Source organism: Dipodomys merriami, unplaced genomic scaffold, assembly GCF_024711535.1.
Source record: "Dipodomys merriami isolate MVZ:Mamm:240054 unplaced genomic scaffold, mDipMer1.0.p SCAF_477, whole genome shotgun sequence".
Lineage (NCBI taxonomy): Eukaryota > Metazoa > Chordata > Mammalia > Rodentia > Heteromyidae > Dipodomys > Dipodomys merriami.
In genome coordinates this window covers 419,802-438,730 of record NW_027206043.1, presented here as the reverse complement: position 1 = coordinate 438,730, position 18,929 = coordinate 419,802, and the positions used below count along the sequence as shown (strand labels likewise).

General features: G+C 56.4%; 1 protein-coding gene across 2 annotated transcripts; it reads left to right on the top strand.

The window, feature by feature from the left end:
- The first annotated feature begins 311 nt into the window (after positions 1–311).
- LOC138808774 (lysosomal alpha-mannosidase-like) lies at positions 312–16,605 on the top strand. 2 transcript variants are annotated; one of them, XM_069994961.1, is made up of 24 exons: positions 312–512; positions 1,382–1,484; positions 1,555–1,728; positions 1,916–2,109; positions 3,401–3,533; positions 4,088–4,233; positions 5,468–5,584; positions 6,872–6,957; positions 7,061–7,181; positions 7,603–7,681; positions 7,812–7,921; positions 8,408–8,515; positions 8,950–9,066; positions 9,978–10,163; positions 11,749–11,846; positions 11,946–12,063; positions 13,527–13,645; positions 13,725–13,826; positions 13,984–14,071; positions 14,198–14,278; positions 14,759–14,986; positions 15,546–15,701; positions 15,786–15,888; positions 16,416–16,605. In XM_069994961.1, exons 1-24 carry the CDS (start codon positions 414–416, stop codon positions 16,523–16,525), a joined length of 2,976 nt encoding a protein of 991 aa, XP_069851062.1. In that variant the 5' UTR covers positions 312–413; the 3' UTR covers positions 16,526–16,605. The 2 variants fall into 2 exon arrangements, with proteins under 2 accessions (XP_069851062.1, XP_069851064.1); XM_069994963.1 differs by having other exon boundaries at positions 363–512; positions 6,875–6,957.
- Positions 16,606–18,929: the final 2,324 nt, after the last annotated feature.

The window sequence follows — 18,929 nt, the reverse complement described above, 5'->3', positions numbered from 1 at the left end:
TGTCCCAGTTCTCAGCCCCGGCTTCTAGCCACGCTGGGCGGCTCCAGGACCCCATCCCTGACGCTGGCCGGGGCGGGGGGACGCCCAGGGTCCCCGTGTTCTGCTCGGTAGGAACGACTCCTCTCTTGGAAAAGCTGACTAGGCTCCGCCGGAAACCAAGGTCCTCCGTGGCCCAGGTCCAGCGAGATACCAAAGGCGGCTCCGCCCCAGCCGCGCTGTCCTCAACTACTGGCTAGGGAGGCGGGCTGTAGCCAGGGCGACGGCCGCGCCACGCCCACCCGTGGCCCCGCCCCCGTCGCTGATTGGCAGAGCCGGGCTCGGGGGCGGAGCGTTCCCCCGGATTTACCCGGGCCCGGGAGCCCCTCGGAGGCGGCGGCGGCGGAACTGCGGGCTCCCCGGCGCCGGCTTTCAGGATGGCCGCTGGCGGCTGCCGGAGCGCCCGGCGCCCGCCGCTCTGCTTCCTCTTCGTGTTGTTGCTGGCGGCGCCCGGCGCTCGGGCCGCGGGCTACCAGGTGAGTGGAGGACCGGGACGGAGCCCGCGTGGGGTCGCGGGGCGGGGCGGGGGGCCCGCGGTGCCGGGCGGGCGGCGGAGCCGAGGGCGGTGCGGCTGGGGCTCCGGGCTCCCGTCGCCCGGGCCCGGCGGGCGCGCGCGGGTCCTTCTGACGGAGTCTCTGCGGGGAACGCGGTGTCCCGCGAGGCCCCAGCCCCGGGGCCCCTCCGGGGCGCCTGTTGCACACCCGCCTTTCCGGCCGGATTGGAGGCGCCCCGGCCGCCGCGCCCCACCGCCCCCTGCACCTGCCTGCGGCCGCGGCGCCCTCCGCTGTCCCGCTGCTGCTCGGCCAAGAATCAGCCTTAGGGTCGTTGGTGAGAAAACGGAATCAGCAGCTGCGGCTCTCGTCGGTAATCCCGGCCACTTGGGAGGCCGAGGTCTGAGGATCGTGGTTCTGAGCCGGTCTAGACCCGAAAGTCCTTGGTTTCCATGAACCAGCAAAAAGCCGGAAGTGGAGCCGTGGCCCAAGCGGTAGAGCGCCAGCCTTGAGTAGAAAAGGCGAGCGAGCGCACAAGGCCCCAGGTTCAAGCCCGAGGACCAGCATGGGACACACCGAACCCCACGTTACATCCACGCGCAGGGCCGGCTGCGGGCGTGGCCCCGGGCGTGGACGGGGGCCGCCGGGAGGGGCGCCGGGAGTGGACCGGGGCCGCCGGGAGGGGCGCCGGGAGGGCCGCCGGGCGTGGACGGGGGCCGCCGGGAGGGGCGCCGGGAGTGGACCGGGCCTCTCCGGCTCCGAGGCCGTCGTCCTGGACCTCGGGCCTTTGCCTGTGGCCTGCCTGGCTCAGTGCTGGCGGGCCCCTGACGGCCCGTGTGTTCGGGGTCCTGCAGACATGTCCCCCGGTGAAGCCGGACATGCTGAACGTCCACCTCCTGGCCCACACGCACGATGACGTGGGCTGGCTCAAGACCGTGGACCAGTACTTCTACGGCAGTGAGTAGGGCGGGCGGCTCTCCCCCCGGGGCCCGGCCTCGGGCTCTTCCCGACGTTGCTGTGTCCACAGTCCGGAACGACATTCAGCACGCGGGCGTGCAGTACATCCTGGACTCGGTGCTCTCCGCCCTGGCGGCCGAGCCCTCCCGGCGCTTCGTCTACGTGGAGATGGCCTTCTTCTCGCGCTGGTGGCGCCAGCAGACCAACGCAACGCAGGAGATCGTGCGGGACCTGGTGCGCCAGGGTGAGTGGCCCCAGGAAGCGGAAGAGGAGGCCGAGCCGCCTCCGAGCTCTCGCAGCGCGTGCCCAGCCGTCTCCGCACCGCCACGGCCGTGCGCGTCCAGTCCCAGGCCCCCCCTTCCCAGCGGGAGCGCCCCTCTCCCCTTCCCAGACCGCGGACCCGCGCTCCTAGCCCGCGCCTCTTGGCTCAGGACGCCTGGAGTTCGCCAACGGCGGCTGGGTGATGAACGACGAGGCGGCCACCCACTACGGCGCCATCGTGGACCAGATGACCCTCGGGCTGCGCTTTCTGGAGGACACGTTCGGCAGCGACGGGCGTCCCCGCGTGGCCTGGCACATCGACCCCTTTGGCCACTCTCGGGAACAGGCCTCGCTGTTCGCTCAGGTGCAATCCTGACCTCTCTGGGCCTCACCTCTGGCCCGCACTGGCTCCTCCCCGGCCGTCAGGCCCCGCCCTTCCCCTGCCACATCCGCAGGGAGACCCTGGCCTGCTGAGCCCCCCCCCCCCCCCCCGCAGTCCTCCAGTGTCCAGTTGTTGCCTTCGCCCTCACCAGGCTGCCCAGGGGGCTGGTCACCCTCCGCCCGCCAGGACCGTGGTTGCACCTCGAGCCGCGTGGCACGCGCAGACCCGGCCTCCTTAATGGGCTGGGGTCTTGGCTGAAGCGGTGGACCGCCTGCTTAGCTGAGTTCCAGCTCAAGCAGTTCACACTCCAGTACCTCAAAAAACAAACGGCCCCATCCTGAAACCAGCTCCCATTCCTGTCCCCTGACCCACCATTCTTAGCCTTTTTTTTTTTTTTTTGGTGGTTATGGGGCTTGAACTCAGGGCTTGGACACTGTCTCTAAGCTCTTTTGCTCAAGGCTAGCACTCTACCACTATGAGCTACAGAGTGATTAATTGGAGATAAGAATCTCCTGGGGACTTTGGTGGCTTCCAATCGGGCTCCTTTGATCTTAGCCTTCTGAGTTGGTAGGATTACAGGTGTGAGCCACCAGAGCCTGGTCTCCTTTCAGCTTTAACTGAAGGGCAGGGATGGGTCTGGCCTACTCCCTCTCAGCTGCCCGGCAGAACCTTCTGGTCCTTCCGAAGCTCAGGCACCTTGCCAGATAATGTGGTGCATGCCTGCAGTCCCAGCACTCTTGAGGCTGAGGAGGATCATTGATGTGAGGCCAGCTTGGACTGTATAGCCAGATCCAATCTCAAAAAAGCAAAATGAGAACTGGGCTTTGTTCATGCCTGTAATTCTAGTTACTTGGAAGGCCTGCAGTTCTAAGCCTGCCAGGGCAAACATTACTGAAATCCACCTCAAGGAATAAATTAGGTATAGTGCTTCACATCTGTAATCTTAACTAAGAGAGAGGCAAAGGTAGTTTGAAGCCAACAGGGACAAAAAGGGAAGGGGGACTCTACCAAAAAAAGAATGCAGCATCAAAAGGGCCTGGTGGCATGGCTCAAGTGGTAGAGTGTCTGCCTGGCCAGTGCAAGGCCCTGAATTCAGAGCTCCATCCTGCAGAACCAATAAGTCTACCCTCACAAAGAACAAACTCCCAAACTGGAAGCCTCCTAAGTTTCAGTACTTAGTTTCTGTGCTCACATCCACCCTTCCCAAGGGGAACTGGGTGGTTGGAGGCTGGGCATGTATTGATTCATCCTTTCCCTCGCACCCCACTCCCAGATGGGCTTTGATGGCTTCTTCTTTGGGCGGCTTGATTACCAAGACAAACAGGTGCGGAAGGAAAAGCTAGAGATGGAGCAGTTGTGGAGGGGCAGCAGCAGCCTGAAGCCACCCACTGCTGACCTCTTCACAGGTGAGGGGCCAGCGTGGGGGCAGGGCTGTCACAGGGCCCCAAGCAAGGGAGGCTCCGGGGCTTGACTTACTGATCTGTGAATACTGTCCTAAGACCATTAATCATTAAGCGGTGTCCTGCCTCCGGAGAACTCTTTGTACTGGGGCCTGGAGGAGATTGGGATGTTTGCAATGGGAGACTGGTCTCCATCTTGACGTGGCCTGTCACCCCCAGGGACATGGGACGTGGGAGGCGGTAGGAGGGTGGTGGCCCGGACCAGCCAGGGGATGAACTGAAATCCTACGGCTAAAGGAGGCAACGCAAAAGGGGCTAGAGCTGTGACTCAAGGGGTGGAGCGGCTGCCGGGCAAGCGCGAGGCCATGGGTTCAATCCCCACAATCGTCAAAAGAAAAAAGAAATCTTCAAATGACTTGTGCCTGCGAGCCTCCATTTTCCTTCTGCAGTGGGCCTTCCTGGCGGTGAAGCCCATCCTGGGTGGTCGTGGCAGGCTTTGAGCCCAGGGCAGGTGTGGGGCATCGAGCATCTCCCTCCCCTGAACCTAGTGTGGCTTACAGGTGTGCTCCCCAACGGTTACAACCCACCGGACAATCTGTGCTGGGATATACTGTGTGTGGACGCGCCTGTGGTGGAAGACCCCCAAAGCCCAGAGTACAACGCCGACAAACTGGTCCATTACTTCCTAAAATTGGCTAAGACTCAGGTAACTCCTGCATCCAGGACTTTGGGGAGGTTGTAGAGCATACACCGAGGCCTTTCCACAGCCCAAGGGGTAGGAGGAGGGAGACCACTCACTACCACCATGGCCACCTCCTTCATGGCGTGTCTCCTTCATTAGAAGCATGGGTAAAAACAGCATGGTAGCTGGACATGGCGGTGCATGCCTATAATCCCAGGTACTTCAGAAGCAGAGATGGGAGAATCAAGGTTCAAGGCTGACCAGGGCAAAATGCTGGGACCCTATCTAAGAAAACAAGCTAAAAGCAAAAAAGGGTGGTGGTCCAAGTGGGAGTGGGCCGGGAAAGCATGAGGCCTTGAGTCTATCCCTTGTACTGATAAAATAGCAACAACAAATTTAAAAAAGTTGGGTGAGGTGGCTCATATGTAATCTTAGCTACTCAAGAAGCTGAGATATGAGGATCACAGTTCAAAGCCAGTGTAGGCAGGAAAAGACCATAAGCCAGAAGTGGAGCTGTGGCTCAAGTGCTAGAGCATCAGCCTTGAGTTCAGGCCCCTGTCCTGGCACACAAAACACATACTGAAATACCCCCAAAACATAGCACAGTAATGTAGTGGCCTTAGCTGTGTTATGGGTCCACGAGACCTACTTAAATACCACTGGTAGTGGTTGTTATTGTTATTATTATTAGTTGGTTGGGGGGCTTGAATTCAGAGCCTGGGAGCTGTCCTTGCCTGCTTTCCTCAAGGCTAGCACTCTACCACTTGAGCCACAGCTCCACTTTTGTTTTTTTTGAGTGGTTTATTGGAGATAAGAGTCTCATGGGGACTTTTCTACCCGGCTGGCTTTGAACTGAGATTCTCAGATCAGCCTCTTGAATAGCTAGGATTACAGGTGTGAGCCACCGATGCCCAACCCTCTGGCTATTTTTACTTATATATTCCTATGACCATGTGCCATATATGCACAGATATTTCTTTTGGTCGTACTGGGAATTGAACTCAGGGACTCACCCTTGGGTAAGCCCTGTACGACTTGAGCTATGCTCTCAGTCCCTTAGTTCCTCCCCTACCCGCCCTGATAGGGTCTCATGCTTTTGCCTTGATCCATGACCCTCCTACCTCTGCCTCCCAAGTAGCTGGGAATACAGGCATGTATCACCAGGCCCCACTCCCCTGTATATTCTTGGCCGTGTAGAGAACCAACTAGACATAGGAGGTCCAGGACTCTGATTTGAGGACTCCCTTCTGGTCTCCAGGGCCAGTACTACCGCACCAAGCACACGGTGATGACCATGGGCTCTGACTTCCAATATGAGAACGCCAACTTGTGGTTCAAGAACCTGGACAAGCTCATCCGTCTGGTCAACGCGGAGGTCAGTTTGCCTGCCCTGTGGTATCTGTGTGCGCATGTGTGGGAATCACCTTGCTATCCCTGGACCTTTGTAAGTGTCTAAGTTTTAGAGAAAAGGGTGGCTTTGGTTTACAGAGCTGGAGGTGCAGTGTATGATTGGATGTCCCAGTACTTCCTGAAATGGTGGGACGGACACATTTTTTGGGGGGGGGGAGGATGAAGAGGGGCTGGTTCTGGTGCTTGAACTCATTCTCATGGACTGTCTTGCTCAGGCTGGCTATGAACTAGGATCCTCAGATCTCATGTTCTTGAGTAGCTAGAACTACAAGTGTAAGCCACTGGCACCCAGTTGAGGGGTAGTGATTTTAGGCATGAAACTTGAACATTTTAGAGTTCTGGTAACCTGGGGAGAAGTCCTAGACACAGTCTTTCAAGGGTACTGAGTGGGAAGGCTGAGACTGTGGCTCACATAGTAAAATGCCTGCTTGGCTTGAGTTCAAGCCTTGGTACTGCCCTCCCTCCCCCCCAAAAAAGAATGCCTAATGATAACTGTGTATGTATATGCTTGTATTTGTGTGGATGTATTGGTATTCACTTAAAGGAATTCCTTTAAATATCTGAGCACCTGTGGTGTACACTTGAGTACAACATGAGCAGAGCAAATATCCTTTATCTCATGGAGGTTACCTTGCTTCTTCATCTCCTGCAGTTGAAAGACAGATCCCAAGTGGGGCATGGTGGTTCATACCTGTAACCTCAGCTATGGGATGTAGAGGTTGGAAGATTTCAGGAAAGTTGTTGTCCCTACCAGGCACAAAGAGTAAGAAGACCCAATCTGAAAAATAAACTAAAGCAATAAAGGATTGGGAATGTAGCTCAAGTAATAGAGCAAGCAAACCCAGGACTGCCAGAGAGAAAAATGAATAAACAAGCCTCCGTTCTGATATAGAATGAGTGCTTAGCATGCTCAATGCCCTGGATTCTAGACCCAGATCATCCCTGCCTCCCCCCCAAACAAAAAAACCCAACCCAGTTATATTTGAGCCACATCTGTAATCATAGCGACTCAGGAGGCTTAGAGCCCCAGTACTAGCATGTCTGTGCCCACGCTTACAAACACACACACCTGAATTTCAGGATTGTCTCTGGAATCCTTTAAAGATGGTAAGGTTTGGTTCCAAGCGTAGGTTCACTTTCACACCTGATCTCTAGTTTGCACCCAACACGTGTATTTAACACACTCCTGGGAGCAGCGCTGTACACACAGGCCCTACCCCGAGGCCAGAGGTTCACATCTGACTCCCTCCAGCAGCAGGTGAACGGGAGCCGCGTCCATGTTCTCTACTCCACTCCTGCTTGTTATCTCTGGGAGCTGAACAAGGCCAATCTCACCTGGTATTCGTGGGTGCTGTGGGGGTGGGCTGTGGGGGCTGGGCAGCAGGGGTGTGTGGGCAGCCCTGCGGGCCGCGCTCCTGCCCTCAGAGCCCCGGCTGTGCAGGTCGGTGAAGGAGGACGACTTCTTTCCCTACGCCGACGGCCCCCACATGTTCTGGACCGGCTATTTTTCCAGCAGGCCGGCTCTCAAACGCTACGAGCGGCTCAGCTACAACTTCCTGCAGGTGGGAGGGCGCGGGGCGCGGGGCGCGGGAGGCGAGGAGGGGCGGGGGGGGATGGGGGAGGCCGGCGGGGGGGGGCGCGGGAGGCGGGGAGGGGCGGGGGGGATGGGGGGTGGCGGGGGAAAGGGGAGGCCGGCGGGGGGGGGAGGGGGCGCGGGGGCGCGGGAGACGAGGAGGGGTGGGGGGATGGGGGGCGGGGGGAAGGGGGGCGGGGGGAGACGGGGGACGGAGGGCGGGGGGGACGAGGGGCGGGGGGATGGGGGAGGGGCGGGGGGATGGGGCCGGGGGGCGCGGGAGGCGGGGAGGGGCGGGGGGGATGGGGGGCGGGGGGGCCGGGGGCCGCGGGAGGCGGGGAGGGGTGGGGGGCGCGGGAGGCCGGCGGGGCGGTGCCCAGCATGCCCCCTCCCCCCTCCCCCCTTCCCAGGTGTGCAATCAGCTGGAGGCGCTGGCGGGCCCGGCGGCCGCCGCGGGACCGTACGGCGCGGGAAGCAGCGCGCCGCTCCGTAGGTGTCGGGCCGCCCCTGGGGTCCCTTCCCAAAGCCCCTACGAACACACCCCGGCCGTTTCGCGTCTCTCGGGGTCCGGGCGGAGAGTTCTGCCGGGCCCTCACGCTGCCCGACTTCGTGCTGGCAGAGGAGGCCATGGCCGTGCTCCAGCATCACGACGCGGTCTGCGGCACCGCGAAGCAGCACGTGACGGACGACTACGCGCGGCAGCTGGCGGCCGGCTGGGGGCCCTGCGAGGTGTGCGGGGGCGGAGCCCGGAAGAGGCGGGACCGAATCGGACCACAAATGCACGAGTGGGCGTGCCTTGGGGCGGTGGGTGGGACTTAGAAGGTCCGTGGGGGCGGGTCCTCAGCAGGTCTCATGTGTAAGTGGTGGAGCCAGTGTGGGCGTGGTTTAGCGCCTGGGAGGGCTTGTGGGGCGGGGCTTTTGAGAGGAACAGCACTGGGCGGGGCCTCAGGGGATGGGCCTGCGGGGTAAGTGGTGGAGAAGGTATGGGGCGTGGTTTAGGGTAGAGGTGGAGCCTAATGGAGCTTCTAGGGGAGGGGCCTTGAGAGGAGCAGGGGAACAGGGCGGGGCCTCAGGAGATAAGTGGAGAGGGCGTGGGGCGTGGCCTAGGGTAGCGGAGCTTACAGGGGCTGTAGGAACCCCGAGGAGCCCAGGCAGCGGGGCGGGGCTTCAGGGGGCGGAGACTCAGCTGAGGGCGGGGCTTGGCGCTTCTCCCAGGTTCTCCTGAGCAACGCGCTGTCGCGGCTGAGCGGCTTCAAGGAGGTCTTCTCGTTCTGCCGGAGCCTCAACGTCAGCGTGTGTCCCCTCAGCCAATCAGCCTCGCGCGTGAGTCAGGGAGGGGTGGGACCCCGGGAGCAAGGCCCGAGGACCCCCGGGCAGGCAGCGGAGGGCCTGGGCCTGGGGTGCAGAAGATGGGGCGGTGGCATTATTGTATTATTTGCTGTGTGTTGAGCTCTGAGCCTCACGCTCTCATTTGGCTTTTAACGCTCAAGGTTGGCTCTCTGCCACTTGGGCCACGGCTCCACTTTCAGCTTTGTTTTGGATGGTGAATTGGAGATGAGTCTCAGAGGCTTTTTCTGCCTGGGTTGGCTTCGAACCTTGATCCTTAGATCTCAGGCCTGTGTGTGTGTGTGTGTGTGTGTGTGTGTGTGTGTGTGTGTACCATCTTTAGGGGCGGTGAACCTGGAATATGTTCCCCCTGTTAGGAGGGTTTGAAGAGGATGTGATATGACCCAGGCCCTCTCCAACTTCCCCTGTAGTTCCAGGTCATCATATACAATCCCCTGGGGAGGACGGTGGACCATATGGTTCGGCTGCCGGTCAGTGAAGGCGCTTTTGCTGTCAACGATCCCGATGGCAAGACTGTGCCCAGTGCAGTAAGCCCACTCAGTGGTTATTTGGACCCTTTGGACCTCTCCCTGGGCATTCCTCCCCTGGTGCTTATGGAGTCCGCTACCTTGAATCTGTCCCCCTCTCTATATTCCTCCGTTGTCCCTTAATATCACCCCCTCCATCTTTGGAGCATCTTCCAAAGAGTAACCCATCTTTTAAATCCCCCCTCTCCCGCCCCCACCATACACACACTTGTGTGCCTGTCTGTAATCACAGCACTTAGGAGGCTGAGGCAGAAGGATTGTGTGGTCGAGGCCAATGTGGGCTACTAGTTCCTTCCTTCCTTCCTTCCTCCATCCCTCCTCCTTCCTTCCTCTTTCCCTCCCTTCCTTTTTTTTTCCCTCTCTTTCATTTTTAATTACTTTTTCTGGCCTGTCTTCTTATATAGCCAAGGTTGGCCCAGAACTTCTAACCCTCCTTTAGTCTCCAACATGCTGGGGATTACAGGTGTGACCAGCTATGTCTTCTTCCTCCCAGGAAATTGCCTTTGACTCCTGAAGTTCTCCTCCCTGACTGCTCAATCCCGATCTCAAGAGTCTTTCCTTTCTCAATGACTTCTCCCCAAGTCCTCATCTGTACCCTCCCTGTAGGCTCCCACTCCTTGGGAATCCTCCTTTTCCACCACCTCCTCCTCTACCGCCTTTTATCCTTCTTCCCTCCTTGTTCCTCCTCCCGTCTATCTGCTGCTTCATGCTGGGGATGAACCCAAGGCTTGGCATGCCAGGCAAGTGCTGTGCCACTGAGCTACACCCCCAGCCTGATTCTCTTGAAATCTTCCCCTGCCAATCATGACGCCTCGATTTCTTTTCCCCATCTACTCCTTGCCCTCCTCCCCTGTTAAGAGTTCTGCAGGTGTCGGCACAGCTTGACTTGGTTCCCTCCTCTCTCACTTAAGGTGGTGGTCCTTCCCGGCTTCTATCATCAGGAGGACCACTCAGAGCTCCTGTTTGCTGCCCGGGTGCCTGCGTTGGGCTTCAGCATCTACTCAGTAGCCCGTGTGTCCAGCCGGCACCCCGAGGCCCGCACAAAGGCTGTCAGACCCCAGATATCCCAAGGCCAGGTCTTGGTCATCAAGAATGAGGTGACGGCCTTTTGGAACCCCATTTTCTCTCCATGATTGTGTGTGTCCTTGAGTGATTTGCTGAGTGAGGTTCATCTGAACCTTTGTGTGTTTCCTGGGGCTGTTGTGAGGATCCGGTGTGGCTGTCAGTGATGTTTGATGCGTGTGGCAGAGCTGATGTCAGGCTGTTGGGGGTGTGTGTAATTTTAGGGCAGGGAGAGCTTCCTGGTAAAGTGACTTTTAAGGAAAGAGATTCCGGCTGGGGGTGTGTGCCTGGGCAATAGGTGGTAGGGTAGGTAAAGGGGGCAGTGGAGGCTTAGGGTTGTGGCTCAGAAGCAGGGGGTGTGATTCAGTAGTAGAACACTTAGCATATGTGAGGCAGGCCATGGATTCCATTCCCAGCACCCCCCCAAAAATACAAGAATACACTGTCATGGCCTTAGCATTTTTAGCTGTGTACCTTTTTACCTTCCATAAAAATTACCTAACATTATATTTTGTGATGATGATGTTAGGAAGACAAGTATAGTCATCTTTTAGTATGTTCATTTATTTTCTACTCAGGTTTTCTTTGGATTCTCTTCTCTCTTTTTTACGTGTGTGTATGTGTGTTGTTGCTTCTAGGGCTTGAACTCAGGGTCTGGGTGCTGTCCCTTCCCCTTTTCACTCAAGGGTACTGCTCTTATCACCTGAAACACAGCTCTACTTCTAGCTCTTTGGTGATTAATTGGAGATAAGAGTCTCACAGGACTTTCTTGCCCTTGCTGCCTTTGTACCTAGATCCTCAGATCTCAGTCTGCTGGAGTTTAAAATCAAGGCTTTGTGCTTGCCAAGCTGCTATCTCTAGCCCTTCACTGGTTATTTTTGAGACAGGGTCCGGAACCCACCTGGCCTGCACCTGGGCTTGGGTGCCCACTGTAGGCTTCCTGTCATACTTGCTTGACAGGTGAGCAACACCAGGCCTAGCTCCTTCCATGGTGATGGAGACTCATGGACTCTCTTTCCAGGCTAGTCTGGCACCACGATCCTTCCAGTGTCAGCATCCCCTCTAGTTTAGGATGACAGATGCTCCCTGTGTCTAGCTCTGGGTTGAAAAGGTATCTCTCAAAGGTTTCTTCCCAGACTGGCCTAGCACTGCGATCCTCCTGTTCTTAGCCTCATCAGTTGCTAGGATTATAGGTTGTGTGTGTGTGTGTGTGTGTGTGTGTGTGTGTGTGTGTTGCTAGTGATCAAACCCCAGGCCTCACACATGCTAGGCAATTACTCTACCACTGAGCTATAATCCCATCCCTGCTTCCTTTGGATTCTAAAAGAAGTAAAAATACTTCCATGGGCCCCAAGGGCCCTAATGGGCAGCTCCTGTGTGAGATGCTCAAGCTGGCCATGGCTTGGAGCAGATGAAGGCTTTGATTGGACTCAGCATGTCACAGGTGTGACATGGCTGCAGCAGGAGGAACCAGGTGTGGGGACACAGAAGTGGGGACCTGCAAGGGCCCCAGTTCATCCTGGAGAGCCATGACTAGATTGAGGATCAGGGTGAAGGAGGTTGGAGTTGCCATTGGCTCACGTGATGGACATTTCCCACTGTCCACCCTTCCCTGCTCAGTACATCCGGGCTACCTTCAACCCTGACACAGGGTTATTGATGAAGATTGAGAATATAGACCAGAAACTCGTGCTTCCTGTGGACCAAGGATTCTTTTGGTGAGGGGGGACCACTGGGCTGGGGTCACGGGCGGTGGAAGGGTTCACACAGAGCCGAGGTCCTTTATCCGACTCTGCTCTACTCTGCTCTGGCTGCAGGTACAACGCCAGTACAGGTAACAAGGAAAGCAAGCAGGCATCTGGTGCCTACATCTTCAGACCCAGCCAAAAGAGACCAATGCCCGTGAGCCGCTGGGCCCAGACACGCGTGGTGAAGGTCTGGAGACAGGGTTGATGAGTGGACATTTGGAGTTGGGAGGGGGTGGGTGTGGTGGGTGTGGTGATGTGCAAAGAGAGGGTGCAGATGCGGCGAGAGTTTACATTTCCTTAGAGATGGGGTCCGACCCAGGGGTCTTCTCTAAGGCCAGTGTTCGTAGCTGCTTGTGTAAGAGGCCAGCAGGCCAGGCTCTGGTACCTCACCCCTGTCATCCTAGCCACTCAGGAGCCTGAGGTCTGAGGGCTGCAGATTGAATCTAGTCTGGGCAGAAAAGTCCCTAAGATTTTGAACCCCCAGTAAATCAGTGAAGAGCCAGAAGTGGAGCTGTGGCCCCAGTGGTAAAAGCACCAGCCTTGAGCAAAAAAGCCAAATGAGAATGCAAGGCTCTGAGTTCAAACCCCAGTACTGGCTCAAAAAAATAGTGATTCACACCTGTAATCCTAGTTCTTCAGAAAGCTGGGATCTCAGGATTGAGGTTCACAGTCAGCCATGGCAGGCAAGTCTGTGAGATTCCTACTTCCAGTTAACCAGCAAAAAGCCAGAAGCAGCACTGTGGCTCAAGTGGTAGAGCACTAGCCTTGATCAAAAAAGCTCAGGGAGAGCACCTAGGCCCTGGGTTCAATCCCCAAGACTGGCACAATAATAAATTAAAAAATCAGCCGGGCGCCGGTAGCTCACGGCTGTCATCCTAGCTACTCAAGAGGCTGAGATCCGAGGATCACAGTTCAAAGCCAGCCTGGGCAGGAAATTCCGTGAAACTCTCATCTTCAATGAACCACTAGAAAACTGGAAGTGGCTCTGTGGCTCAAGGGTAGAGCACTTGCCTTGAATTGAAGAGCTCAGGAACAGTGCCCAGGCCCAGAGTTCAAGACCCATGACTGACAAAAGAAAAGGGAATGTGGCTTAGTGGTAGAGTGCTCGCCTAGCATGCATGAAGACCTGGGTTCAAGTACCACATGAAGAGAAAAAGCCAGAAGTGGTGCTGTGGCTCAAGTGGTAGAGTGCTGACCTTGAGCAAAAGTAGCTCAGGGACAGTGCTTATGCCGAATTCAAACCCTAGTACTGGGGGGAAAAATAAAAGAAATGGTTGTCCCAACATTTGCAGGTGTGAGGATTAGATGTAATGGTGGAAATTGGGTGAGTGGGGAGACCCAAGAGCAGTGCTTCAACAGTCCTGCCGGGTTGGTAGGAGTTGACATCTTGGGCTTAGGGCTGTATCCCCACAACTCCTGGCACAACACTTGGCTGCCATTTGTGAGGCCCTGTGTTCTATTCCCTACTTTAAATATATACACCCCCCTCAAATCTACACAGTAATATTGACTCTGGTGGGAAGAGAGGTGGCTGGTTGGTAGCATGACCTCCGACATAGGTCTCTGGGGTTCTTAGAACAGGGTGGGGAGCCTTTGCAGGGCTCTCCTGAGCTAGTGCAGGCTGACTTGCTCTCTCCCTGGTCTTTGTAGACAGCCTTAGTGCAGGAAATACACCAGAACTTTTCAGCCTGGTGTTCCCAGGTGATTCGTCTGTACCCGGGACAGCGCCACCTGGAGTTGGAGTGGACGGTGGGACCGATCCCTCATGAGTGAGTGGCCCAGGCTGGGACTGGGGTGGGGGAATAAGGGCCCCGGCCAGGCTTAACCTTGCCATCCCTTTGGGCACAGCGATGGCTGGGGGAAGGAGGTCATCAGCCGCTTTGACACCCGGCTGAACACCAAGGGCCGCTTCTACACAGACAGCAATGGCCGGGAGATCCTGGAGAGGAGGTAGGGAGGCTGGGAACCCCATGGGATGGGGGATGGGGGGAGGGGGGTGTGTTGGGCCTCCAGGGAGGTGTGGGAATTTGCTGATCACAGGAAGGAGGGAGGGAAGGAGAGAAATGGAGGAGCCCGATACCATCTTTGACCAAATCACCCGACCCAGGCGGGATTATCGACCTACTTGGAAACTGAACCAGACAGAGCCAGTGGCTGGAAACTATTATCCTGTCAACAGCCGAATTTATATCACGGTACCCGGTTCCTCATGTAATCGCCCTGCAGTGTGTGTGTGTCTCCCTGTATTCCCAGCATCTCCCTAATACTAGAGCAGACGGACAGCCCTTCATTCTCCCTTGTCCTTCACTCCTTGCCCCCAGGATGGGGCCACACAGCTGACGGTGCTCACTGACCGCTCCCAGGGGGGCAGCAGCCTGCAGGACGGCTCGCTGGAGCTCATGGTGAGTGGCTGATGGCATTCAAGACAGGCTTCTGTCCCCACATTGTCCTCCTGCTGGATCTTGGGGTATTCTGTTTTCATGTCAGTACTAGGACTTGAACTCAGGACCTTGCACTTGTGCTTGGCACTTTCCCTCAAGGCTGGTGCTCTACTACTGAATCATCCATCTGCTTTGGCTTTTTGCTAATTGGAGATGAGAATTTCTTAGGTTTTTAATGTGCAGACTGCTTCAAACCATGCATTTTCCTCTTATTTGCTTCTTTGTTTCTTTGAGACAAGGTCTCATTCTTGGCCTAGGCTAATCTAGATAGAGCTCAAGATCCTCCTGCCTCAGCTTCCTGAGTGTTGGGATTACAGGCAGGTACTACTACACACACCTTTCCTCTACTGTTTCTCTTGAAAATTCCACAAGCCTTTATTAAGTTTCTGGTCCCGAGATATCCTGGAGATGCTCACTGTGTCCTGGCCACTCTCTGCCCAGGTGCACCGGAGGCTGCTGGAGGATGATTCCCGGGGAGTCGGGGAGCCGCTGCTGGAGCTGGGGAGCGGGCAGGTGGTTCGAGGACGCCACCTTGTACTTCTGGACAGGGTGGGCAGAGCAGCTGCTGGGCACCGGCTTCTGGCTGAGGAGGTGGTCCTGGCCCCCCAAATAGTGCTGTCCTCCGGTCATGGCACCACCTACCACCCTGAGGCCATCCCTCAGACTCAGGTGAGGGGAGGCAGGGCGGGTGGAGGACTGGACTGAAGTGGGACCCCATCTGGCACTTCCAACAAGCCCGGGGGAGACCACGGGCTGCCCCGCCCCCTTGTCTCAGCCCCTTGGACCAGACCCACCCCTTTGTGTCAGCTCCACACTGCGCAGACCTCGCCCTGTGTCAGCTCATTGTCAACCCACCTAGACCCGGTACGCACCCAGCCCTGCCCACACCGCCGCAGCCTCACCTGTTACCCTCCCCTGCCCAAGGCCCCGGCTCCTCCAGGTCATGTCCGCCCCTTCCTCTGACTTGCACCTGACTCTGACCTGCACGGCGGGGGCTTATCCCAAGCGAGGACCCCGTTTTGCCAAGTGTGGCTGCATCTCCCTTCAGAGACCTGCCTGGACCTTTTGGTGGAGTCTGGGCCGTGCCTGGGCTATGCCCCGCCCACCTCTGACCAAGTCCCGCCCCCCAACACCCTTCCAACCCCGACCTGTCAGTCACACTTCTGAGGGCAGCTGAGCCCCGCCTCTCTACTGAGGCCCCGCCCTGACGTCGCCCCGCCCCCTGCAGTACTCTGGGCTGCGCAGGGAGCTGCCGCCCTCGGTGCACCTGCTGACGCTGGCCCGCTGGGGCCCAGAGACGGTGCTGCTGCGCTTGGAGCACCAGTTCGCCAAGGGAGAGGACTCCTGCCGCAACCTGAGCGCCCCTGTGACCTTGGACTTGCAGGTGAGGAGGGAGGAGGTGCGGCAGAGATGGGAATGGGGCCAGAGAGCGGCAGAGATGAAAACTGGGCCCATCTGCTTCCCGCAGAACCTGTTCTCCGCCTTCACCATCATCCACCTGCAGGAAACCACGCTGGCGGCCAACCAGCCCCGGGCCAGCGCTTCCAGGCTCAAGTGGACACCAGATACTGGTGCGGACGTAGGACCTAGCAGATCCAGGCTAGGGGTTTAAGGGTCACAAGTGTTTGGTGGCTCACGCCTTGTAATCCTAGCCACACAGGAGGCTGAGATCTGAGGATCCAGGTTCAAAGCCAGCCAGGGCAGCAAAGTCCAGGAGACTTTTTTTTTTCTAGTTACCAGCACAAAAGCCAGAAGTGGAGCGGTGGCTCAAGTAGAATACGCTAGCCCTGAGTAAAATGCTGAGGGACAGTGCCTAGGCCCTGAGCTCAAGCACTGATTACCCCTCTCCTCTAATAGGCCTTGTAGACTAGTAGTGCACCCAGGATTTAAGAGTCTGCCAGTGTGGTTCTGGGATGGTGCTTACCATCTCTGGGGTCTGTCAGGCTGTAAGAGGAGGAGCTTAAAATAGGGGAGACTGGGGGTTCCTTGGGGTGGGGTGAGGCTTAGGACATATTTGGACGGTATGGAGGTGTTCAGCCCAGAGGCAGGTGCCTAATGGGACATCCCAGACTCATCCCTTCCCTCCTGTTCATCACAGGCCCCATCGCCCACCCCACTCCGCCCGTCCTGGACCCTGCCTCAGTCACCCTGCAGCCCATGGAGATCCGAACCTTTCTGGCCCAAGTGCAATGGAAAAGGGACAGCTAGGGCTGCTGGGAGAGGGGCAGGCCTCCCTCCTCCCCCAGCTGCTTCCACTCACAAAAGCCATTAAAATGCCAATACTAAGAGCCGCGTTTGTAGTGACTATGTGTGTTGCTTTGCTGGGGGGAGCAGAATGCGTGACCCAGAAAGGGCAGCAAACAGCCTTCACCTTATGTGGGATCGGCTGATGCCTTCATCAGAACCAGGACAAGGAGAAGTAATTCCTATTAAGCGTAATAATGTAAGGCATGTGGTCAGACCATGGGGAAGAGACTAGGCAGTTACCGTCCCCAAACGGACCCTCGGGCAAGGCCAGATTCCTAAGGAAGGTGTCATCTAGTTGTCACACTACATGGGGTCTGCTGGATAAGACTCTCTGAAACATCGTGTTTTGAGATAGTCTCACTATGTAGACGAGGCTGGCCTGGAACGTGTGATTGCCCTGCTTCTGCTTCTAGAGTGCTGGGATATGGGTCCCAGAGTAGTCTGTTGTATTTGCTTGGTCTTTTTTTTTTTTTTTTTTTTGTCAGTCATGAGGCTTGAACTCTAGGCCTGGGTGCTGTCCCTCAGCTCTTTAGCTCAAGGCAAGCGCTCTACCACTTAGCACCACTTCTGGTTTTCTGGTGGTTTATTGGAGATAGGACTCTCATGGTCTTTCCTGCCTGGGCTGGCTTTGAACCATGATCCTCAGATCTCAGCCTCCTGAGTAGCTAGGAATACAGGCATGAGCCACCATCGCCCGGCCCTTTGCTTGGTCTTATTCTCACTTATGCTGTTTTTTTTTTTCCTCTCTAAATAATCTTTAAGTTGCTGTTACCATTCAACACATTTATGCTGATTCTTTGGGGTGGGTATAGCTCAGTGCTACAGCACTTACCCTGCATGTAAAAGGCCCTGGGTTTGATGCTTAGTACTGCAAACAAAACAACAACCCCCTCAAATATCCTCAAATTGAATTAAATTACATTTCAATTTGCCCATGGGTCCAACATTCTTTTAAGCTACAATTATAATTTTTTGTTGTTGTTGTTAGTCGTGGGGCATGAACTTTGGGCCTGGGTGCTGCCCCTGAGCTCTTCAGCTCAAGGCAAGTACTCTACCACTTGAGTCACAGTGCCACTTCCGGTATTTTAGTGGTTTATTGGAGATAAGAGTCTCACAGACATTCCTGCATAGTCTGGCTTTGAACCGTGATCCTCAGATCTCAGCCTCCTGAGTAGCTAGGATTACAGGTGTGAGCCACTGACACCCAGCTTGAAATATACATTCTTTTTTTTGTATGTGTGTGGGGGTCTGGTCGTGGGGCCTGAACTCTGGGCCTGGGCGCTGTCCCTCAGCTCTTCAGCTCAAGGCTAGCGCTCTACCATTGAGCCACAGCGCCACTTCTGGCTTTTTTCTTTTTTCTTATGTGGTGCTGAGGAATTGAACCCAGGGCCTCATGCATGCAAGGCAAGTGCTCTACCACTGAGCCACCTTCCCAGCCTTGAAATCTACATTCTTATAACACATCAGCACATACATGTTTAGGCGATTGCTTAGGAGTATCTACAGAATTCTCTCATTTCAAAGCATCTTTGCTAAAGTAAGAAGAAATCCAAAGATAGACTGTAGAGAGCTGCGAGAGGCCGCACCTGGAAGATGGCGCTGGCTTCCGCCCTCCGCCTTCCCGATGGCGAGTGCTCTCGTGGTAAACAACTCCTGATATGGCTAAGGCAAAGAATCTGGCTTGCTTCTGTGCACCTGAACCTATTGGCGGTTCCCACGTGGCGTATCAGGGTTGGCTACCCAGCGGGTATTTAAGGCTGTGGGGAATTCTCCCCGGGGTTGGGGTCAGAAGATTACTAAAAGGTCCTGAATAAACTGCGGAGAGAAGAGTCCGGTGTCGCGTCGTCATTACCGGCCGAGGCGGTAGCGACACGTGGTGGCCCGTACGGGGACTCAGCCACAACCCCAACGAGGACTCAGAACTCTCTGTGGTCAGGGTGGTGCACCGGTAAGTTCCCAGGTAAAAGGGGAATCCGCCACAAGAGCGGGGATAAGTCCCCAGGTAAAAGGGGAATCCGCCACAAGAGCGGGGATAAGTCCCCAGGTAAAAGGGGAATCCGCCACAAGAGCGGGGAGTAAGTTCCCAAGTAAAAGGGGAATCCGCCACAAGAGCGGGGGGATTTTTGCTCTTCTCGGTAGATAAAGAGAGAGTGAGAACCCGGGGCTAGTCAGTAGAATAGCCAAAAGTGAAAGTAAAAGCTTGTTTACCAGCTTTAAATGTTTGAAACATGGGCGCTTCTTTTTCGCACCCAATTTTTTTGGCTCTCAATGAGCTACTGCACTCAAAAAAGTTAAAAATAAAAAAGAGTACTTTAGAGAGATTTTTGAATGAATGTGACACCGTTGCCCCATGGTTCGCTGTCTC